Below are 24,081 nucleotides of genomic sequence, written 5' to 3' on the forward strand. Positions count from 1 at the left end.
TTATTTTCTTGCACACTTCTAAAGGAAATGGTTTGTATTTCAAATCAGAGAGCATGTCTAAATGGCATATAACTTTAATATTTATAGTTTTTCCTATTCTTTAAATTGTTGGTATTGGAAAGTAGAAAAGCAAGATAGAGATATTTATCATAAGAGAGAAATTATTTGGAACTAGAAGGAGATAGTGAGGAGATGTAGAAAATGTCTTTACAGTTGTTTTTTTGCATTAAATATTTTTAAACGGGTGGCTGTAGACACAGTACACATGCTTTAAAAAAGAATAAGGAAAAGAAAGTCTGGTCCTTTACATAATTTATTAAAATTCAAAGAGTATCAACTCTTCGTAATTACCGTTCTGGGCATCTTAAGTCTATGTCTGAAAGGACTTGATTTTTCGTAAATTAAGGTCTGTTTTGTTAGAGAAACAAAAATACCAGGAAAGCACAGAAATCCTGTACCACACTGTGGTGACCACAGTAACTGCATACATCAGGACTGGGGGGAAAAATCTGCAAACAAAAGCTTTATTTTGTCTTTCTTTGTGCTTGCAGCAACTTCAAGACATGGATGAAAGGAGGACTATCAAGCTTAGCGAATGTTACAAAGGCTTTGCTGACTCTGAGCGCAAGGTTATTCCGATTATCTCTAAATGTTTAGAAGGGATGATCCTTGCAGCAAAATCAGTTGATGAACACAGAGTAAGTAGAATTGAGCAACTTTCTAAATGTGCGTGAGCAAAATCTAACTGATACAGAAGCGGTGGAGAGGGAAAACACGTTCTTACCCTGTACACTTATCTTTCCATGGTCAAATATTTGTCTGCTTGAAAAGTGTTGTGACTTCATTTTTAGCCCAGATTGTCACTTCCACTTTCAGCGTCTGTCCTCTTCCTGTTTAATTGCTTTCTTGTGATCTGAAGATCTTTGACACTTTCTCACTGTATGTGACTCTGGACACATTGTTTTGGTTATCCTGAAACACCCCAGAGTACAGGCACGGTTGGTATTTTCTCCAGGGTGCAGCATTAAACAAGGTGTAGTTCTCTGTGCTGTTTGATTGCAGCTATTGGCACTTCTTTCTTATTCCTTCTGATACGGGTTCTTCCCTTTTATATCTTACTACATCTAGTTTCCTAGCGTTATCTTCATCTCCGTGCTAACGTTGAAGGCTTAGAAGGTGGGGTAGTAGTTTTTACTATGTGGGACATGCCCTAAAGCGTGTCCTGCTTCAAATTTGTGATAACCCTTGGGAAGTATTGGCTGGGTTCTGAATAGCAGGGTGTGCTTTGATTTACGCTCATGGTAACCCTGCTGAGAAGAAAGAACAGACGTTATCTTAACTTGATCTATCCAAAAGCATGCATTTTGAGCACTCTCTCACTTTCCCATCTGTGCATCCGTGCAATTAAAGGGAAAATTTATGTCTCCGTGTGTTTCTCTTTCCGGTTCTTGATGGGTTTGCTTGTTTTGCTTTTTAAACTCCTTAATGTCCTATCTTTAGGACTCGCAACTAGTGATAGACTGCTTCAAATCCGGTTTTGAACCTCCTGGAGATTTTCCATTTGAAGATTACAGTCAGAATATTTACAGAACTATCTCTGATGGAACCATCAGCACACCAAAGCAGGAAGGAATGAGAATTGATTCAAAAACTACAGTGGGCAAGGCTAAAGGAAAGCTGTGGCTATTTGGAAAGAAGCCAAAGGTAACAATAAAGAAATTACTATTTGGAAAATTAAAATGTGAAGATCTAGAGTGCATGGAAGCAGCAATTTATTTATTTTAAAATAACCTTCCCCTTGCCTGCCACTGTCTTTTAAAATATGTGCAAGGAGATCTGAAGGTTTGAGTAGGGTTGGATACATATATTAAAAGGGAAGTTCTCGCTGGGGAAAGTTTTCCAATTTTTCTTCTAGTGATTTGTATCTGGGAATGTTTTTACTAGTTACTTGATAAAAGTAGCTTCCCATTTCTGTGACATTTCTTAGTTTCCATAAAGACTTTTTGCAATTACATAGAGAAGGTGTTAATTGTGAATGTAAAAATAAGGGGAGGGGAAGTGTGCTCTGGAACTGGGCAGACTTTCAGGTCTGTTTTATACTACAAAAAGCAGCCCCCTTTTAAACATCACGTTTTGTAGATGCTTACATATGGGAGTGTTGTATAGATTTTTATTACAGCTGCTGCTAATTTTGAAAACTTCTCAGGTTTGTCTGAAAACCTTAAAATCCATAGTAGCTCATTGGTGAAACATACTGTTGAAGCTCCATACAGGCAGATGTCCCAGAAGAAACAATGCAATTAAATAGGTAAAAATATTCCTATGCTCAAGAAAAAAATGAAAGCAGAGAAATTACTCCTTTCCTGTATTACCATATGAGCTTCAATTAACACTTTCTGTGCCAGATGCCTTCATGGATCAGCAAACAAGATTATCAATGCATGCGTTAGCTATGTAAATGCTAATGAGGCATATACATATTTAAATTTTATGCTAGGTCTTTATTTAGTATTGGAGCATATCAGTGAGTCATTTTAATGATTCCCACAAATTCTAAGAGGTTATTTTAATGCTCCAAGTCAGCTTCTGCCATTTATTATAGGAAACTATTAGAGCTTGTTAGTGGTAGGATTTATTTTCCATTTGACAGTATTCCAGGAAAGCAGATCTTTACAGAAAGAAAGGATGTAGCTGATTCTTTATTCCCTCCTTGGTATATTATGTAACTACAGCTGCGTGTTGAAATGAAAACTGATTGTTTACTTTTCATGCAGTATAATTAATGATTGATAATAGTTTAAATGCATTAATGCATTAGCATATTTCTTGTACTTGGCTGCAGAGGTGGGTGAGATTCAGCCTGTTCTGAAATGAGATCATGCTTACTGGTTTGACGACAGGACATCTTTATGAGAATTTTGGAGAGGGAAGCTATGAAAATCTGCATTGGTTTTCAATCCAGACCTTTGTAGTTCTAAGAAATTCCTTAGTACAATGACAGCTGAAGGAAGCTGACAGGGTGTTCCCTACTCTTTCTTCTCTCCAGTTTGTTTGCTTTGTATGTAGCATTCAGAGAGTCAGCCTTACTGTTTCCTGTATGGAATCACAGATATACATACGTGTATACATACTACATGCATCTCTTTGTTAAGGAGCTGGAGGAAATGGAAGATTATGTCCCTTTTTTTCACCTGTTTTTGGGGAGGATGGAGGGGTGCTCTACAAAACAGCAGCTGGGAGCAAGATACTTACCAGCATATACATATTTAATTCCATATACTATTTACAGGTTTTTAAAGATACACTTCAATTAGCTAATATAAAAATATGCTCATTTATTGTAGCTGGGGCATCGGTGGCCTTTGGGCCTTCATTTAGCTGAAACTATGGCTGGTCTTGACTTCAGATACATATTTACCTCTTTTCTGCCTTTGACAACATCAAAAAGTCTTTTGGAAAGGGAATGAGTTGTGCACCAGAGGAATTAGTACAGAAAAATCGAACTGGGAAAAAGCAGCAGAGGTTTGAGAGACAAAAAGTGAGAGAAGCAATTTGAATAGAGCGGAGGAAGAAAGTGAAGGAAGTTCTTGTGATGATATTAAGAATTCCACGCAGCCATTGTGTCAGCCCAGCTTGGCTACAGAGATTGAGTATACTTCTTGTTTTAGTCATTCTCTGTAGATGTGCCTAGTATTTCTAGTTGAGCTCGCCTGGTAGGGTACATCAAAACGTAGGAAGGAGCAGCGAGCAGGAACGCACAAGCTTCTGGAATGGCTGTTACTGAAGTTGGGAAAAGCAGAGCTTCCTCTTTTAGGAAAAGAGACAGGCAGCTTCGGGATCTTGTTAGGACCTTGTGGAAGTGTTGAGTCTAAACCTTTTTTGGAAATTCCTTCATTCTCTGCATCAACCTGTACCTCTGAAGATGAATTCATGGTCGAAACCTTTTAAAACCAAGACAGTTATAGCATAAATGTGTCTGGAACGTTACAAGCTGTTTCTGTGTTGGATGGAAATTTAATTTTTGTAAGACAGAATTTTCATTTTAAAATTACTTTGAACATTTGGCTTATTTATTGCTTTCTTTATTTCCACATTAGCCACAATCCCCACCCCTAACCCCTACTAGTTTATACACATCCAGTACTCCTAATGGGTCCCAGTATCCCATATTCTCCATTGAACCAGTGCATTATTGCATGAGTGACATAAAAACAGGGAAGCCCAGAATTCCTTCTTTCAGAAGCCTCAAACGAGGGGTAAGTTCGATAACAAGTTGAAATGCATGATGGGCTATGACCAGTGTGTTTGTGACGTGGCTTTTCTAATGCTCTTCACCCTCATTATAAGGCTTCCTTTTGTTAAAAGTAACACTTCAGCTATAAGGTCACTGATAGGGATCTTTGCTTCATATTACATGGAAGTTACCAACAGGTTAACAATAAAATAAAATAGAAATGCTCTTTATCGCATTCCAGATACTTGTGCCTACAAGAAAGGTGTTATAAAGAGGGTGCTCAGCATGTGTTTGATGCCTTTCTCCATTGTTGTTCACATTCACAAATGTTTTCCTGCCATCATGTAACATATTTTTGCAGTAATTTATCATTGGGTATAGAGTCACCACAAAAAAACCCAACCCTGATAGATCAGATGTCTCATTTGCTGACTTTTAATTGAAATAATAGTAGTTGATTACGAGACACTGAACTAAGAAGCGAGAAATTTAATTTCTTTTGTACATCAGATGCTATATAGCACATGGTGCTTGCAGATTTTGGAATACTGCTTTTTGAAACATTACCATTTTAATGCATTTTCTGATTAATAAATTGTTCTTGTTTGTCCAAGGTTCTTTTGGGTTAAATTATTGAAAAATTAATACCAAATGCCACCTTCTGAGATTTTTCAATTAATTTACTAATTTATAGTGGCATATCCTGCAAATAGAATTTGTCTGGAAGACAATAAAAGGGAAACGTTAAGTGGTTTCCTAGCAACATTTATAGTACTAGTGATAAATGTACTGGTGCTTTCCTGTGATGTCAGTGAAACATAGGCTGCCCAGTTTATGTACATTTTATGATATTTATTGATCCATATAATGAGATAATTGGATGCTTTTGATTATATATAATTCATGATTTTCTGATATTTGAAAAACAATATTGATGTGCTGTCTTCATGTGCATCAAGAATGGTTGGCATAATGTGGAGATCAAAGCACAACAATGTTATGCTGCTGTAAAGTTAGGATTTAGAGGCTCCCTTGCTGTCGTTCTGAAATGTAATGAGTTACACTTAAAACTTACGCTATTTATGTCATGTTGTGGCATCTTATTTCAGGCACCCAGATATCTTGGAGATAGGATTTTTTAGAAAATTCTTGTGGGCCTCTAAGTATTTTGGAGGACAGTTTATCCTTTCCCTTCTGAGTCACGTATATAATAATTTGTTCTGGTCACAAAGATGATGTTCCTTCTTTAATATTCCGTGAGGAAGTAATTGGATTAGATAGTTGAAGTGGCACGTGTCTTGATTATACCTCCTTTTTGTTGATCACTGAATGTGCTGATTCCTGGCTTACAAATCAACATCTTGTCATATCAGTAGTTCTAGAACCTCTTACCGAAGCAAAAGATCATCATCTAAAAACTACAGAATGCCAATGGAAAACCATATTTTTATTTAATATTTTATCCTTAAAATTCATTGTCCATGTTGTAAAAGTGAATGAATTTAATATAGACTAGTATTCCATAAAATGAGCAAGGATCACTAGTGTCCTAAAGCCTGAATTAACTCCAGTATCCCACAATACTTGAGGATGAACATTTTAAGTTTTATATGTTTTGAAATTCCTTGCAAGCATTTTGACATCACGTTATCACATGTTGAGTGCTTTTTCAACTTAAATGTCTACTGTAGTTCTAATAGATTTTATTTAATTGATCAGTGTTACCTTTATAATATATCTTGATTCAGTGCTTAATAGTTGCTAGTACGTGATGCTGTTTTCCACAGTTTTGTCCCTGGAAAATGATGTCCAAGTGATATTGACATGCAGAACTACCAAGTGGTATTTAATTGGCTTCTGCTTCTACCGAGATTTAGCCATGAGTTGGCAGGTATAGGACAGTAAGCACACCGGTTATCTTGTTTAACATGTACAAGATTTCACTCCAGGCACTGGAGGTCACAAAAGCAGACTGCCCTCGTTCTGTGCGTCATGTGTTAGGTTCTCCTACCGTGATGTGTAGCGAAAGCAGCAAACAGCACCTGTAAAATAGGCTATTGAAAAAAAGTCTTTAAGTGTAAGAAGGTGTAACTTGCTTTATTATTATCCTTTGAAATGTTCACATTTCCAGAGAGTGTTAGTGCTTATGAGAGGTCTTTGCTCGATGCCACTTGATACATAAATAGATAAATCAGCAGCAGCGATGCGTAAGCCTTGCTTGTGTTTTCTGGGAAGACTCTTTGTAAAGGGAACAAGAAGTTTATTCTATAGCCATTTTACAGCTTTGGACTTTGTCGAGGTTTCTACCAAAGCATCATTTGTTAAGGTGCTTTACTTTCCTCATTGCTAGAAAGTCTGATTTTGTGTGCGTGTGCCCCAGTCGACAGCCCTAACAGTCTCTGATGGTCATTAAGTGATGTCGGGGATATGTATCTTTTAAGTTGCTCGGTGCTTCTCCGAAAGGGTTACCCAAAGTCCTGAAGGCATGGTAGATCTTCAAAATGCTGTGAATGTTAAACCCAAGATACAGCAGCTGGCATCCCACATTTTATTTGCTTCCTCTAAGGCTGAAGTTTTTACTCTTTAAAGGTCTTTATTTTTATCTGGATGACAGCATTTCTAGGATTGCAGCAATGGCCCCAGTGCTGTTTTCAGAAAGTAAAATTACTAGCTTCTAAACTTGAAAAAGATCTTTGCTTATTGTAGTTCTACTATGATAATAAAGTAAATACATTGTAAAAATTACATTGGCAAAAGCGATGGTAGTGGATTGTTAGCTATAATTAACAAATTATTTCTGTATGGCTGACCAGTCCTTCATCATCATCAAATTCTGCTATTTTGTGCAGTGTTGGCTGTGTGTTTGTTTCTTCTACAGTAGAAGTTCTTTAGCATATTACTCAAAACATTAAAACTCTAAAGTAGTTTAATGAAGTTCTGTATTAGAATTTCATAGGTTCAACTACCCATTATCACCTAGTAATTTTTAAATCCGTAATTCTTAAAGCAGAAGTGCATTTCTGATTATTGTATCGTGCTGTTCTTGTGCTCATAGTAAAATGTATTTGTTTAAGAAGCTAAAGTTTTAATCCTTAAGTAGTGTTTTAAAGATACCTTTTTAGGCATTAATCACTTTCATAACTGGTCGTTGCATGTGAATAATTTCCCGTTTCTTTCTGTTTTCAAATGAACTGTGCAGTGGTCGGTGAAGATGGTAAGCCCGTGTGCTGATCTGTCCGCTGTACTTCTGCTAAGATAGCATGAAAGTGATCTTTTGGAAGTGTTTCCATATCATAACTGCTTTAAGTCAGGTGCTGAAATACATCTTCAGATTTTCCACTCATGTACACAGTCGTCTTAATCATCCATGCTTAAGGTCAGATAATTAGACTTGTGATCTGGCTGCAAGTAAATCTGTGATTTTGGAATTTTAGGGTTGACCAGTATTCACAAGCTGGTCATGATGGAAATGCTCGGTGGTTTCTCTTTGTCAGGAAAACTGTTAAAGCAGTGTAAAATAGGTATATGAAAAGAGGACAAAACTTGTGTAAAGGAGAAATACTGAATGCTGCAAAATTCACTCCTTTGAATTTAACCAAAAATCAGCGGGGGAGATGATCCTTTAAGCTTGGGAGTATTAGGAAGCTGTTACGTTAAATGAAAACCAGACCTTCATCAATATGGTTGTTTTGCAGACTAAATCAGTAAAAATTCACTAAAAGACCTCTGTTCTTCTGATCATTTCAGTAGGATATCCTGGTTTTAACTGGCCTGTAAGGAAGAACGATACAGAGGATGTGATTGTCTTTTTGTTTCTTTGTAGTGTGTAAAAACACCTGAAAGGACTTCATTTTTTTTCCTCTAGAAAGAAACGCTTCTGCTTTATTTTGGAAACCTCATATCTTGATTTCCCTCCTTTTATGGTGTCTCGTATTCCCTTAAAAAGCAGTGAGATTATGGTTTTACAAGTGCAAAAGAACCAAGAAGTTGAGGGGCGAGAAGACCTTAAGAGGAGGTATTAGAAACTTGGCACCTGAGCCTAAGGCTGCTTGTGCCAAAATCTCAACAGTCGAGTTTCTTCTTGACAGAAGAAATGCTGTCCAGTTGGGTTTGCCTCCGTGGAGGGTCACTGTAATGGCAAGTGGGTTTCTTGTGCTAAAACCAACTTTCTTGGGCAACTAGGGCACAAATAACTAACTCAACTTTCTGTTACTAAGATGGGCACCATATTTCCTTCTTAACACTGTTGGTGTCTGTCACCCGGGAGGGAAGAGTTTTCACAACAAACTCACAAGATACACAAAAATCTCTTCCCATCCTTTTCACACCCTGTTTATAATCTTAGCACAAGTTTGCAGTCAAACCTTTGCAGGTTTGGGCTCATAAGAGCAGTGGTCTTAACTTTGGTTTGGGTTTTTGTTTTTTATATTTGGAAAGTAGGAGGTTTTTTCCCCTCCCTGAAACATTACCTTTTTTATAATGAAGCAGGAGACTTGGAATATTTGAGTAAGTTTTGATTCAGATTAACAAATTTAAGTCAAAATTTATGAAGGCTTTTTCTGTGCTCTATGAACTAATTTTAGTTGAGGTAAAATGAATCAAAACTTTCTAAGTTCTAATATGTTTTCTAGCAAGATTACTGAACTTTCGGAAGAGAATAGTACTCTGGAACGACGATCCAAAATACAGTATTTTCCTTTTGATAGCATCTAAATTGACACACTACGCACACTCCAGAGAAAAAAAAACCCAAATTATTGGCATATTATTATTGACACATCTTAGATTTTTGTTCTGACGGAAATTACTCTGTAGTAATTAACTCTAAATCTGCTTTAAGTGCAGTGGATGTAAGAGGGAGGTACGTGCCTCAGCTTTTCAGAAAAATAATTAAGTCTACAAATTTTGAATTGCATCCATGAGCCAACTGTTACAGAAGGCAGAAAGAGCCTTGAATGACTTGACTACGATCTGGCAGCAAGAACATGGCGTTTATTCTGTTGCGGTCTTTTATAGAGCTGTGTGTCAAGTAGAGTTTTTAAGAAGCTCCATCCTGCTTCCAGTGAGCACTGTCCGTCTGTGGGTATGTCAGTTCAGCTGTCCAGATCCGTGTGTCGTACTTGTTTAACAGCATTTCTACTTGCAGGGCCCAGCACTAGAAGACTTCAGCCATCTCCCTCCAGAACAGCGGCGCAAGAAACTACAACAGAGAATTGATGAACTCAACAGAGAACTCCAGAAGGAAACAGACCAAAAGTGAGTGCACCTTTCGGAGTTTTGTCAGGGTTCTCTCTCTCTCTCTCCTGTTTCTTTTGAAGTCCTCTACTACCTAAGCCAACAGCACTCGAAGCTACGAGGGAATATGCTGGTCCAGGCTATTGAGTGTTGAGACTGGATAGAGAAGAGTTGACAGCTGGAGTACTTGTGTGCTTGTGCATGACGCAAGCAAGGAAGGCGAAGCGCTGAGATGACAGAATGGCAAAAGGACTTAAGCGTGGTGTGGGGAGCAGGAGTTCCTCGTGTCTGTGCTTAGTGTCTAGTCACGGGTCAGGATCTCACACGTTATTTTACAAATACACAAAACACTATTTTAATGAATCAGCACCATCCTATATAATCTTTAAAATTCTTGTCTGGTTTTGTACATTTTTAGAGATGCTCTCAACAAGATGAAGGATGTTTATGAAAAAAACCCCCAGATGGGTGACCCAGGCAGTTTGCAACCAAAATTAACTGAGACTATGAACAACATGGACCGTCTTCGGATGGAAATACACAAGAACGAGGTTAGACTCTAAAACCACTGGTATCGTGGTGGTAATGAGTGGTAAAATTGTAGTTTGCCTTATGGGTTATAAATATAGCGCCCAGGAAAATGATTTAAGACAGTACTTGATACAATTTTTTTGTGGGTTACTCTATTTTCAAGTACGTTCATCTAGCTAGAATAAGGATGTGTATTATTAAAGATGTAAACTGTTGAGAAGAATTTCTTACAAATCACTTACTCTGAAATGCATATCTGATTAAGGATTATTTTTTCCCTTAAGACCAGCATGGAGCTTAGGCTAAGCATGAGGGATAGCTTCACGCTTCGTGTGGAGTAATTGGGAGGCTTCACGAGCGAGTGCAGTCTCTGTGGCTGGGTACTGACAAGGAAGCTGCATACAGTCAAGTGCTTTTGTTAAACGGTATTGGCTGATTTAGAATGAAGTTTTCTTTGACACCAGTATTTGTCTTTTTTTTTTTCCCCCCAAAGGCCTGGCTCTCTGAAGTTGAAGGTAAAGTAGCAGCCAGAAGCGACAGGCGGCACAGCAGTGATATCAACCACCTTGTAACACAGGGCAGAGAGAGGTCACTATTCTATCTCTTCTGCTTTTATACCTTATGCTCGAATCGGTACATCTCTTTCATAGGTAACACTAGGTGATGGTTGTTACTTACCCTCCGGAAGTTTATGTCCTGCTAAAGGAGAATCTCACTGGTTCTGAATTTCAGAGGTCACTTCATGTCATTATGGTAACGTAAAAAAATAGCGAGTCTAATCCAGACATGCGCGCATTAAATAGCAGCGCCTTTCAAAGCTGCCTTACTCACCGCGTAAGGCTCACCAGTTTTCTATGTTCTGTAGAGACTGGTATGTCACACTTACGTTTGGTTTTGTAGCGGAATTCAGTCCAAGCCTTTGTTAGATTAGCGTTTTCAGAAAATCATCTCCAGCAGTACATTTAAAACCTGCCAAGAGGCATTCCCAGAGCGATAGTCGTGGTCTGCCCTTGCTGTGACGTGCCTAGGTTCTGAGTTCTAGAGCTAAGAACTCTTCAGAGTCCTCACGCTCCAATCGTTGCATTATAGCCCCGAAGGGAGTTACACGGACGATGCCAATCAGGAAGTTCGAGGGCCACCACAGCAACATGCGCATCCAAATGAGTTTGACGATGAGTTTGAAGATGATGATCCGTTACCAGCTATAGGACATTGCAAGGCAATATATCCATTTGACGGTAAGGTTAACGACTGGCACTGCAATTCCTTGACTATAAGGCATGGGTGGTTGGTTTTAGAGAAGACAGGTAAAATTATTTAAAGCAAATGAACTGTATGAGCAACTAGTTACTTATAAGATCAGTGGAAATATTTTATAAATCAGTTTAATTCATGAGCAGTACTTCTGTGCTGTTCTAAGATAAATATTAGCACAGCTATTGGCAAATATTCAGCTTTACAAATTGGACTAGGTTTTTGTCTGTAAGCCTGTTTGACCATATGTTCTCATGCACAGATTTTTTGTTCTTCCTGTTTATATATAATCTGGAAACTATGCCCTGGGAAAAAGATGACTTGAAATTCTGTCTGAATACTGAGACTTCTTTGCCTCTTGTTTTCCCAGGTCATAATGAAGGCACTCTGGCAATGAAAGAAGGGGAGATCTTGTACATTATTGAGGAGGACAAAGGAGACGGGTGGACAAGAGCTCGAAGACATAATGGAGAGGAAGGCTATGTGCCAACATCATATATAGATGTAACGCTAGAGAAAAACAGCAAAGGTGCAGTAACCTATATCTAACAGTAAACTGACAGCTTTCAGTTGTACATTCCCCAGGAAAATAGTGGAAAAATAGCAAGTTACACAGGTTCATGGAAAGCAAGAGAACATCAGAAGCCAGCAGTGGTCTGTGGTTCGCAACGTGAGATGGCTGTAGGCCTTTTTTCCAGAGACGACCACTTTAAATTATGCCTCTTACACTGGTCTGTAGTTTTGGCCCGATGTCTCCTGCTTTAACTGATCTAGTGTTCCTGCTTTACAAAGCACTAAATCCAATTGAGCTATTAAACTCAAAAAAGACCAGGATTCCTGCTTTTTCTATATAGAATACTTTGTTTTTAAAGAGAACTGAAAAATTAGTCTTAAAGATCTCCAAGATTTACTGTTCCCACTTTTATGACTTAAACTATATGCTTAAAGCAGAGGGTTTTTCCTCTAATAACTAACTGAACTCAGTTACTGAAAGATATTAATTTCCTTCCTTAGCAAATATTTGGCAGCTTTCGCTTCTTAAACAGGAAAATGTTTTCTGATTCTGAAAGCTCAACAAAAATACTCAGGAAAAAACATTATGATTAAGAAGGACAGAAAGTCCACTGACCTGCCTCTCTCCTTCCTTTTCAGTACTCCTAATGTAGAATGTTGTGTGTGGGACACAACTTTGTTGTTTTAACTCTAGAAACCATGAACAAACAAAAAAAGAGACCACATGTAACGCTTGATGTCTTACTGAACCCACTCTCTGCTCCTGAAAAGGGAATGATTTTACATTCTTAAATCTGTGCCTGTAAGCTGTCTTTTAATTGCATCATGTTTAGTTTGAAATCAAGGTCTTAAATGTACAGTAATTCCCCTCACTGTTAAATGGCTGAGGATTGCAAATGGCATTGTACTGCTTGATTCCTAGGGGGGGGAAAAAGCTAATGTAAAAGCTGTGGCTCGTATTTCTGATGAGAGTTTGTGGAATTAAGTACAAGGCTAATGTCAAGCCACTGAGAATGGCCTGTTAGAACTGAGCACTCTCCTCTGTCTTCTAAAGGCCTTCAGTAACTTTCTTCTTTTCTTTTTCCTCTTGGACTGCAGGTTCCTGAAGCGGGTTTCTGAGAAAATGGGCGAGATCTTGAAGGAGGTTACATGCAGCTGCTGGGGGGTGGGTGGGCGGGGGGTTACTAGACTGGGAGGCCCAAGGGGAAAAGCTAGTTGCATGAATGCATGCAGACATACATTTAGTCACTAACATCTTAGCATCTCCATACATAGGTAAGGATGTATTACAAATTCTTCAGTTTGTGCAGGAAAATAGAGTTCCATGACCCAGAGCCAAAAGGCTACTGCTCCTAGAATTGCTTTCTTTCCGTTGTCCCAGACGCACAAACTGTATTTCAGTTTGTGCTGTGTTTCGGTCATCTCAGTCATTCTCTTTTCCAACTCGTTTTAACCGGCAGTTGTTTAGAACCACGTGTCGGTTATCAGTCTGCCTGTGCCACCTCCATGCTCGCCCTTAACCTTCTCCTGCATGCCTAGGACAGTCAGGCATATCTGCGTAACACTTTGCCATCATTGCTTGTCTTTATTTTGTAACAAAATCATTTTGTTTAAATACCTTCAGCACTAGAGTTTCATCCCAGTATCCATGTATGCTGCTATAACTATACCACTGCAACCATCATTACATTCCAGTTCTTGGCATAACTGATAAGAGACCATAATGTATTTGTGTTGATTTGGGGAATAACACGGCTCAGCTCTAGCCTACAATGCAATCAAGAGAAACTCCTCGAACTGTGGTCCATCTTCAGCACTTCAGTAACCTGTTGTCAGCACTGGAAACCCGCAACACCACCAGAGAGATTCACCACTGCAAGCTAATGACTGTTTTTGGAAGTCAACCACTTGCCATTCAAATGCTGCCTTAAACTAGAGTGCCTAAATCTGTTGTTTGCCAACACCACCACAGTATCCCACAAAGGGCTTTGTGTCTCAGCTCTTCTCACAGTGCTGCAGCTGCTGAGGTAGCCACGGTAGGTGTTTTCTAGAGCTCTACTTTACTGGATACATGGTGCATCATGAATTTTTATACATTGAAACGCGTATCTCTTCTTCATTTAATATTTTTTTTAAATATTTTTATGGAAACTGTCTTTTAGTTTTTGACGATGAGGTTCCAATTTTAATTACCGCAGTGCTAGTCCATTTCCAGGTGATGCGTCATTGTATGGACCAGTTGAAATTCGAGTGATACTTCGTAATGATCTATGTGCACTTTTACTTGTAAACAATTGAAATTTGGATATGTTTATACGTGTAAATATAGTTGTCTGCAGTGCCCCTATTGCTTATGTTGTCTTGCCTCCCATTTGTGGTTCTATTAATAAGTACATCATATCTGATTTAGTAGGGTGATAAGAATTTAGACTAGCGATCTTGAGGGGAGGGATACTTGTGTCAAAGCAAGCTTGTCAACCCAGCCACCTGCTGTTCGGGGAAGTGAAATAATTATCAAAACATCCTGTTTTTCTGGGGTCTGAAGCAATATTTGGATGCAGCAGCGCTGGATTCTTCTTAATTTCAGTGTTATTAGGAACTGTACTACCAGTAAAACTGCATTTGAGTGACTTGTGTAGAGGTTTATTCCTTTTGTTATGTATACCACTATTACACAGCTCGACCTAGTGTATTATGGGGGCTATTAAACTCTAAAGTTTAGATTTTTGGAGCTTGTATACAGGGTTATTTATATAATAATGTGACATTACTCAATACTGACAAAACTACTTAGGTAGTTTTTGGGGTTTGGGTTTTTTGGGGGGGGTTTGTTGGGGTTTTCTGTTTGGTTTTTGGTGGTTCTGTGTTTTGGTTTGGGTTTTGTGTTTTTTTTTAATCTAGTGCTTTTTTTATTTTAAAGTTAGAGGAAAGGAGGAAATGTGATCTGTGTATCTTCTGGTAAAGGGCCTGTGGTTTGCCTGGCTAAGAGCCTTGCAGGTCAGTAATAACACTTCCTGGTAAAGGACTAAGTGTTCTTTTCACGCTACTGTTTGTTTTTTCTAAAACCAGGATTTGCTTCCTTTGGAGGCAGGTTGCTTTCACGAGGGATAGTGCAACTTGGATGAGGGTTATTAAACATAGGAAAAAAACATTTGTACTTGCACAGCTAGTTATAAATCACTTATTCTAAAATTCTGAACGTGGGTTGTCTTAAAGAATCTTACACTTTCCAGTAATTTTTAATCCTTTTTTGTGCACATGTTGATTTCCTAAATGTTAAATGCTTTGTTTAAAAATAGTGTTCTCTGTTGAGAATATTTTCATGGAATAAAAAAATCTTTTCATGGTCTAAGTAATCAGCTTCCCCCTTTGTCTTCTGTTCAGATTGACAGGGAGCCTTTCAGCATGAGGCCTGTAACGTCTGGTTACAGTGGTGGAACCTCTGCTGTGATTGTAGACGGGGGGGTACAGATAACAGCGGGCTGGTGTTAGCTTTGTTGTGAGTCTGCTCTCCTCAAATGCCTTCAGATGCTGTTGGTAACATCTCACTCCAGAAACAGGCCTCCTGACAGCGAGCACAGGCGGCTCTAACCATTCTTGCTTAAATATTTATCCAACTGCTGAGGATAATGCTAAAGCACTCTTATATAAACACCGTGCACACCGATTTCCTATAGGAAGTGCTGACTGCTTATGCTTTGCCTTCAACTCGGGGAAAAAAAGGCCCAACCGCTACTTACCAAAGTGACTCACCTCAGTAAGTGAAGCAAGTTTAACACATACATACACCCACATTTACTCATATCTGAAAGCATTTTAATTATCTCTCTGGATTGTTAGTTCTTGCCATTTCATCATTCATTCCTGGCAGCGTAGCTGGTGTGCAGCTGCCAGCAAAAGCCAAACTACTACAGATGCTGTCATAAATAAACCCCCTAAGTTGTCCCAACACATACACAACTCATCGCCTGCTTTCGTGGGCGCAGTGATATTTGAGCCTTCTGTTGTGGTCACAGATAAAGGATCATTTCTGCAACCTGCAAATACGGGAATCGTTTTGCATAAAGATACACTTTAATTCACAATTCTATGTACAGTGTTTCATAGTCGTTAAGGGAATATTGTACAACAAATTCTCTGCAAAGTCACATACTTAATCATTTTATTTACACTATTTGCTTCATTTTAACATTAAGATGACGATGCCTTCGCTCCTAGGTGTTAGCAGAACATTGCAACTCTGGGGAGGTACAGAAAGCTGCAAGACTCTCTTACAGGGATAACCTATCTGCTTAAAGGGAGCATTAAATGACTTGGTGACACAGTAAATAAATAATTTGTTTAGAAATCAGTAGTTTTAAAACAAATGTGCATTGTGCTGTTAAAAGTTCTAACCATCTTGTGAAATGCAGGAAGTTTGAGCAGTATCAAATTGCCAAAGGGAAGCTGCGGTTATTTCAAGTATATAATTTCAAGCGTGTTACAGTCTTATATACTTAATTGTTCCACCTGCTTCGCTGGAAAAGGTTCCAGTTTTCGGGAAAGTACAGTTAAAATCTGGTCGAATTTTTCGTATCTTACATTTTGATTAACTTCTGCTCCTTTGCTGCCCCAGAGCACTCTCATTTGAAATTCTGTCTTGAAGATGTCACTCAGCTCTTCATCTGGCTGGAAACCTAGTAAGTTAAAAAAAAAAGAAATCTCACATCAGGCAAGGTTTTTATTCAGAAGAACGGGCTTCTAAGCTGTATTCTCTCCAAATACGATAAGCTTTAGTGTGCTGGCTTCCTTTTGCACAATGATTTTAACAAGCCAGTAAAACGGAAAATCCTTCCCCACCTGTGCTGCTCTAGTAGCACACAGATGGCTCTGGGGGTGCTGGGACAGGCTCGCCTTTGCTTGAGAATTGTCAAGATAGCCTGACCTTAAACGTACTGCCTGCTGCGGACATGCTGCCTGCAGCAACACTTGCATTTTTCTCCCCTCCCTTAACTTTTCCACTGCAAGTTTTAAACAGAAAGTCACCCTAGGAACATGCGGCTGCTCTCTGGCTGCAAGCAGTCGAGGGCTCAGTGTTGTATCTTGCACTGCTGTAAAGAATTTTATTATGATGGTGGTGGTTGATTTGCAAAAATCAGAGTAGGAATTCTAAATTGTACAGAAGGCAGGAAGTTATCCTCGGTCTTCACTGTACTTCTATTCAGTTGCTAGAAGGGTTGGCATGTTAAGTCATGAGAACTTTGAGTATGGTTAGCAAAAATGTACGCTCTGTTGCCTGCTGGAGAACTACAGTGATGAATAGCTTCCTGTCCGCTATTAAATAGTCTGGGGACACCATCAATGCTGAGTTTCCTTACGGGACCCTTGCTACTACCTCAGCTCCCATGAAGGAGGAGAATTCCTTGCACTAACTTTTAGTGGCACTTAAGCCGAGACCTTATTCTTCAGCCATGAACCCCCACATTCTGTTACGTGCAGCCATTTCTCCCGCCGGCGCTCCCTACCTTCCAGCACACGTTCCGCAGCCGCGCGGTACGTTTCCGCGTTCTGTGCCATCTGCCGAGCAGTGGCCAAGTGCTTGAGCATGATTTCGCAGCCTTCGTCGCTGCTTTCCCACAGCTCCGTGCTTTCAAACACAACGGCTTGTCGCTCCATCAAGGTAATGAGAGGCATCATCAGTGGCACTGTGACGTTCTGTGGAGCGCTGATGGTGTCTGGGAGAGCGTAACAAACAAACCATATCGTCAGAGGTTATAAAAATGGCTGATTGAAGAAGTTACAGTAACTGTAGCTTTCTTTTTCAAAGTTGGAAACTACTGTCTATCCTCCATCTTTCAGATTAGCACCTTGCCTCAGCTACACCTGTCCTCCCAGTTTCCAGTGAACTGGTGGTGGGAGAAGGCCGAGCCAACTCAGTGGTGGAAAACTACCTGATGGAGAAGGCTCTGCTGCATTATGAGACAGTGGCACAGAGATTTTAAACATTTAAAATCTGGGTCATTCCAACAACTTTTGTGAGGCTAAACACTTCTCTACCCATTCTCGTAGAGAACCGCTCAGAGGAATGTTCTCTTGCCCCCTGCACTCCCTCAGAGGGTGGAGCTGCACAGCAGCTGATGTAGCCACACCTGATGTGATCAGAGGAATTCCCTGGCTAACCTGTTCTTTGTATTTGAAGATTCATCCTCTGAGCCAATAGGCAAAGCAAATAAAAAGCAAAATCTGCCAGAAATAACTCTCCTCTGAGGAAGGAGGAGATTTATTCCTGTCTTTGAGGCGAGATGATGCAGCATGTTTCAGTTTCTGCTCTACGAAGAGGGAGCGTGGCTTCAGGCAGAATGTCACATCCCGCATGGGTACCTGCACACGAGCACGTACTGGTGTGCGGCTGGTGGACAGTTTCTTTCTATTTCCCTGTCTTACGCTGCGTTATGCAAGTTCACGTAGTTATTTTAACATATGATACACAGCTGTTAAAACAGCAGCTGCCTCCTCTCCCTACACAGGAAATTGGTAGTGGGAGAGTTAAAAGGCTCGATGAAACTAGCGTCGCTCATACTCACTGTTCCACTCATCCTGTCCTTCGCGCAAAGCTTTGCTAAATGGCTTCAGCTGTTTTTCATACAAAATGGCAGTCTGGGTATAACGATGTCTCAGGGAGGTCCAGGTTTGTTCTAACCTCGTGACCTGTTCAAACAAAATGGAGAACAGCCATTACTGACTCCGTAGCTATTCCCAGGCGAAGTACACTGCTAGCCCCCCAGCTCCTGTTCTGAGGATCGCGCTAGTCTTGAAGAAGTCGCATACGTTACATTAGCCATCAAACAACACCATGCTTTGGACCATAGAGATTTTTTTTTTTCTCCTACCTACCGGTGGCATTTCCAGTGCTTTCATAATGGCAGAAAACGCGTACAGATCCCCCAGTGAGTCCTTCAGCTCCACTGCGACTTGGATGATCCTGTTTAACGTTGTCACTCTATCTTCTAGCTCTCCTGTGCAACCCAAGATATCCACAGCTATTCCTATTGCCATGGTATTGTACCTGTAAGTGGAACAATTTATACTGCTGGTTACAAATTACAAAATTAATAATACATCATGCTGTGCGTGTGTTCAAAGAACATAAATTCAAAGGTGTAGTTCGATACCTCGGTGTGCCCAGCAAACTAACTCTCACCAACATCTTTATACCAAGACCCGTAATGCCATTATATGAAATATCAGTATACACACATTAGCTTTGATAGTGTGTTTAATTAAATTTATTAAATTTGTCTAAAAGATATGACTACTGTATAAAATTCTGCTTAGGCAATGAATGGAAAACTGCCCCAATTCCCTTTGTCCTCCACACATGACTCCTGGGACCCTCCCCTGAATTTCAGCACCCAACCTACTGGAACCTGAATGGGAAAGGCTCAACCAGGGATAGAAGGCCCTAATTGTTCCCCCTTAACTGGTGTGCAGGTTTTAGAAATTTTTTTTTTTATTATTTCCATTCCTAGATCCTCTAGCCTCTTCCCCAGCTGCAGAAGGCTACTGCCTTTAGCCCTTTCCACCCACGCTTCCATGCTTAGATGACAGCTTCCCCTGAACTGCAGTTTACCTGAGCTCTTAAAGGCGAGCTGAGGGTGCTCAGCAGCCCTGAGGCCCCTGCGTTCAATACAATTCCCCTTTCCCTGCTCTCCATGCATGGAGTTGCCCCATGACCTTAAGGATTTTTTTTTTTCCCCTGTGCAAAAAAGAAGTTCTCTGCCAGCTCACTAAGTCAGTGTCTGTGCACATGAAGTCAGAAAACGTGCAGGGGCGCATTCTTTGAGGAAATGCCGAGTACAAGGTAGCAATGATCTGATCTGGCCACCTGCCGTGGAAATGAGTAACAGGAACCTTTACCTTTCGATTAGGTCAAGGCGCAGTTGATGACCATAAGGCAAGGTAATCAGTTCAAGACCAGAGTTCACTCCCATACTCCGCCTCATCTCTTCAGAAACATCTAGTATCCTCGCCACCTGTCAAGTGCAAAAATTGGCACGTGAGTTTTGAAACTAACTTCAAAAAAAACAACAAACCCAACCCAAGTCCCTAGCCACGTGGAAGCCCTCAAGGTTAGTGCACAGTGTGCACTTAATTCATGCATGTTCAGCCCATTTCACAAAAAGATCAGTAAAGTGGGTGTTTTGGTTTTTTTTTGATGATTCAGCTATCAGAAAACATACAAAAGGTGTGACCAAAACACTTCATCCAATTTTTGCCCTCCACTTCCAGAAAAGTGTCATGTGCAAACTCCAGGAAATCAGAGTCACAGAAGGTGGGGGTTGGCAGGGCCCTCTGGGGCTCACCCCGTCCCACCCCCCGCTGGAGCAGGCACCCCCAGAGCAGGGGCACAGGGCCGCGTCCAGGCGGGGGGTGAATGTCTCCAGGGAAGGGACCCCACAGCCTCTCTGGGCAGCCTGTGCCCCTGCTCTGGCACCCGCACAGGGAAGGGGTTTGTCCTCATGTTCAGGGGGAACTTCCCGTGTTCCAGCTTGTGCCCGTGGCCCCTTGGCCTGGCGTTGGGCACCACTGAAAAGAGCCCGGCCCCATCCTCCTGACACCCGCCCTTCAGATATTTATAGGCATTGATGAGATCCCCCCTCAGCCTTCTCTTCTCCAGGCTGAACAAACCCAGGTCGCTCAGCCTTTCCACACAAGGGAGATGCTCCAGTCCCCTGACCACCTTCATAGCTCTCTTGGCCTGATCCTTGTCAGGGTGGCCCTAGAATGTTTTTGGATTACACCATGGGGGCCTCATAAGGATTAATTAGTAAAAGGACCTTAAGGAGGACACCTAATGTTGAGTGAGTGCCTCACAAAGTATGTGAAAGCTGACACTCACCACTTTGCTTTTTAACCCTATGGTATTAGCTACTGGTTATATCAGTAACAATTACATATGCTAATTAGGAGCAAAACCAATTGATATGATAATGTGAGGTTACCTGCTGGTTTAAGGCCTGTATGTTGACACATTTACAAACCAAAGTGCCTGCAATTTTCCAATACACCCATCAGCCAGCCTTCTTGGTTTTGAGAACATGAAAGCAATCTGAGCCACACAACAAGCCTCACTGGTACAAAATCTAGCACTAGAGAAACCTGTTCCACTTCCAGAGACGGAGGAGTGAGACGAAGCCCTGGAGACACACTGATTGCTGCTCCTTCATCACAAACAGCCCTCTCAGGCACGCAAGGGGCAGACATTCACTCCACCGCTTACCACGTGGGTGCTTCACTCAATATTATAAATGTCATTATTTAAAAGGCAAACTAAGCTACTGATGCCACAAGAAGACCTACGCACTTCAGCCGTATCCCAGAGCTGAGTACGAGGCATTTACCCTGGCCCAGTTCACTGCCCATCTCATTGTATCACACAGTTGTTATCAGCGCAGCAGCCTGCAACACGTTACCAATGAATGACAGCCATTGGCGCTCAGCGCTGTAAGATAGAGATAAAACAGACTTCCCTACGTGTCCCAGCTCGTTACTCTTCCTGCTCCAAAGTCCCGAATCCAAAAATCTGTTTCTGTAAAACACTTCGGTGACTCTTAATTAATTGCACAGGCTCCCACACTTCCAGCAGGCCTGTTTCCGTGGCCCCGTTCCAAAGTTTGTAGGATTTAAAATAAGGAGACTAATAATGAGCTAATTGAATATTTTATATATATATATATAACCCCTTACTACTTCTCTAAGGGATGCATATGCTACGCCTTCAAGCAGCATAGTCTTTAACAATGTATTAAAAGACATTCTGCTTAGTGTTATTAGGTGGAAGGAGGAAAAGGTGAACTTCGGAACTAAAATGTTAAGAGAATGCTGTTGCTGCTCTTGGAACCACAGTAAAGAAGCCACAATCTATCACTTCTGAAATGACCAAGGAGTTCCAAGCAGGAGCTGAGTTTTCCCGAGTCACCATGTCTGCATGATGCCTGGCTTAGCAGCAGCCAACACTGCTACTGAGGCAAGAAGCCACACTTGCTGCTGGCCAGTGCCCAGCAGCTGGCAGGCACTCACACTCATCCCATGGCTGCTCCAGAGAGCTGCCCCTTCCCAGAGCCACGGCGTGAATCTGCGCGGCAGCACCAGAAGAGCGCTACGGACACGTTTCTGCTGGAGCACCACCATTCCTGCTGGAGCACCAGCGTTCCCGCTTCCTTTCTTGTCTGCAATTGAGTTGCCCAGTAAGTAGCCACGTGTGTTGCTTCTCAAGCTGCTCTTACAAAAGCAACCAACCAAAAGCCCACAAAGCCCATGACACTTGGTTCCTGCAGCTGCTCTGCGGCAGGTACGGCACTCGGTCATCCCCAAGCGGTGCAGGTTCAACTGCAGTTGCGTTTCTTTTATTGCACAAAGTCATCAACTCATAAAGGAGATGACTTCTCCTATCCTTCCATATTTCTGATCCAACAGCTGGTCTCCACGCCCTGTCAGCTGAACAAAGTCCACATTGTGAAAAATAGTTGTGTTTTTATGTCTTTCTAAACAATTCCACTAGCAATACAGTTCTCTCACAGGATGAGAAGAGCGGCTAGTTTTAGGAGTTCCACTGAACGTCTTGCATTACAGCAAGCAGGTAACGCCTGGCTACTGTTTACCCTTGCCAGCTAACTAGCTATTTCCCGTCATGAGTAGTTCTTTCCATAATGATTGACAGCTTAGATAGCTCTTCCTCCAGTACAGAAGGCTGAATCACAGATATACAGCAACTGATAGGAGATTAAAAAGATGTATGGAACACTGAGAATTTGAGTCTAAAGTCAAGAATGGTGGGAGACCTTTAGTCCAAAGGGTTTGTTAACATTCTTGTTCTTCAAATGGAAAAAAACCCCACCACCTTAAAAATTCCTGCAAGTCAATACATTTGTTAGCTGCAAATCTACCCATTAATCTTTTGAAATGAGTTCTTAAAAATGTTTAAACTTGCACAACATAAAATAAAATGCAAGAAAATTTTTTTTTTTTTTTACCTTGCAGTCCATTTGAAGAATATGCTGCGCGATGATCTTTGGGTTGTTCTTGGTGAAAAGCTCCTTAATTCTTCTTAACATTGGTCTTTCCAATGGCTTGTTTTCGGGAGGAAGTAGTTTGGATTCAAAATCATTTGGTTGAAAACTAGACACAGTCTCAAACACAGGTGCAGAAAAGATGCTGTCTTCTTCAGCCATCTCAGCTGAAGCTTCCAAAGGATCTGCAGAGTTCACTGGAGGGTCATCTTCCAGGATCAAATAGTTTGTTTCAGAGTTCCTGAACGAGTGTGTTCCCCTCTCCTTCCATGTCAGATGTTCCACGTAGCTGTTTTTCTGACATAAACGTTGTTTTGTTCCTGCAGGATCTCTGGCAGGGCTTAGTTCACAATAGTGTCCTTCTGAACTGTGGAAAGCCGAGGGAGAATTTGGGGGCTTCATCAGGGGCGCTTTGCTGGGTTTAGGTGGAGGCTTCGGGCAGAGCTGACTGTCTGATCCTCTAAGAGCTTCCCCTACTTGTGACTCAGGCGTGACTTTCTGAACCACTGTGGGGCTCAGAGAGGGTTCACTGCCTGTTCTAAATGCAGGAGAGCTTGGGCAGGAGTCTGCATCTGCTTCAGGTAGTCGAGATGGATGTCTTGAACCTGCAGGGGAGAATGGTCATTTAGAAGGCCAAAACATACACAACTCCTGATGCCTATCCCAGGGTTCATCTCTTAATGGTATTTCCTGAGGAAAATACTGTCAGATCATGTCAATTATTTGCTGACAAAAATGTATATGAAATGATATTTTGAGGAATGAGCTAGCCAGCAAATTCCGTTCACTTGCTGGTCCTCCCAAAATCCCAAATACACAGAACAGCTGCACCATAATACTATTCTGTGGTAATGCTGACAATAATTCCAGTCCCTGCTGCATACATAGGCTATACTGTCAGAGCTGGATGGTCTCCATGGCTTGGAATAGGAGGTTTCTTTGTAACCTGATCTAGGCTATAAAAACAGAAACTTCCAGTCACACGGCATAAAAGATGAGTCATTTCTGAGAATGACAAGTTTGAGATGAAAGAAAAGCTTCCCAAAGTCAAGCCTGAACCTGCAATAAGGTATGGAAGGAATGAATTTCAGGGATGCTAATCTTTTTGCTCAACAGTACCTGATTTGAAGAGCTGGAGAGACACATCCATACAGTTCTGTGGATGTATCCTGTACTCACTACATATGCAGTGCAAATGCATATGCAAATGCACTGCATATGCAAACCTCGGCATCCAACACAGGCCAAACCCTCTATCAGATGTTC

General features: G+C 41.0%; 2 protein-coding genes across 5 annotated transcripts in view; one reads left to right on the plus strand and one right to left on the minus strand.

Annotated features, from left to right (window-relative positions):
• The window catches only part of FNBP1L (formin binding protein 1 like), a 58,611-nt gene extending 43,488 nt beyond the window's left edge, over positions 1-15,123 (plus strand). The window contains exons 8-16 of one of the 3 annotated variants that reach the window (XM_064455527.1): positions 552-698; positions 1,501-1,704; positions 4,098-4,256; positions 7,434-7,448; positions 9,381-9,490; positions 9,888-10,020; positions 10,494-10,588; positions 11,090-11,238; positions 11,625-15,123. In XM_064455527.1, the coding sequence (XP_064311597.1) occupies positions 552-698; positions 1,501-1,704; positions 4,098-4,256; positions 7,434-7,448; positions 9,381-9,490; positions 9,888-10,020; positions 10,494-10,588; positions 11,090-11,238; positions 11,625-11,803 (1,191 nt within the window). In that variant the 3' untranslated portion in view covers positions 11,804-15,123. The remainder of the gene's footprint in view (positions 1-551; positions 699-1,500; positions 1,705-4,097; positions 4,257-7,433; positions 7,449-9,380; positions 9,491-9,887; positions 10,021-10,493; positions 10,589-11,089; positions 11,239-11,624) is intronic. The other 2 variants (XM_064455526.1, XM_064455524.1) reach the window with 2 other exon arrangements.
• Positions 15,124-15,819: 696 nt separating this feature from the next.
• The window catches only part of BCAR3 (BCAR3 adaptor protein, NSP family member), a 75,267-nt gene continuing 67,005 nt past the window's right edge, over positions 15,820-24,081 (minus strand). For both annotated transcript variants that reach the window (XM_064455523.1, XM_064455522.1), the window contains exons 7-12: positions 22,780-23,420; positions 19,664-19,779; positions 18,641-18,812; positions 18,331-18,454; positions 17,272-17,481; positions 15,820-16,443 (exon numbers count right to left, since the gene is read on the minus strand). In XM_064455523.1, coding sequence (XP_064311593.1) covers positions 16,256-16,443; positions 17,272-17,481; positions 18,331-18,454; positions 18,641-18,812; positions 19,664-19,779; positions 22,780-23,420 — 1,451 coding nt within the window. In that variant the 3' untranslated portion in view covers positions 15,820-16,255. The remainder of the gene's footprint in view (positions 16,444-17,271; positions 17,482-18,330; positions 18,455-18,640; positions 18,813-19,663; positions 19,780-22,779; positions 23,421-24,081) is intronic.

The sequence above is a fragment of the Phalacrocorax carbo genome, chromosome 6, assembly GCF_963921805.1.
Source record: "Phalacrocorax carbo chromosome 6, bPhaCar2.1, whole genome shotgun sequence".
Lineage (NCBI taxonomy): Eukaryota > Metazoa > Chordata > Aves > Suliformes > Phalacrocoracidae > Phalacrocorax > Phalacrocorax carbo.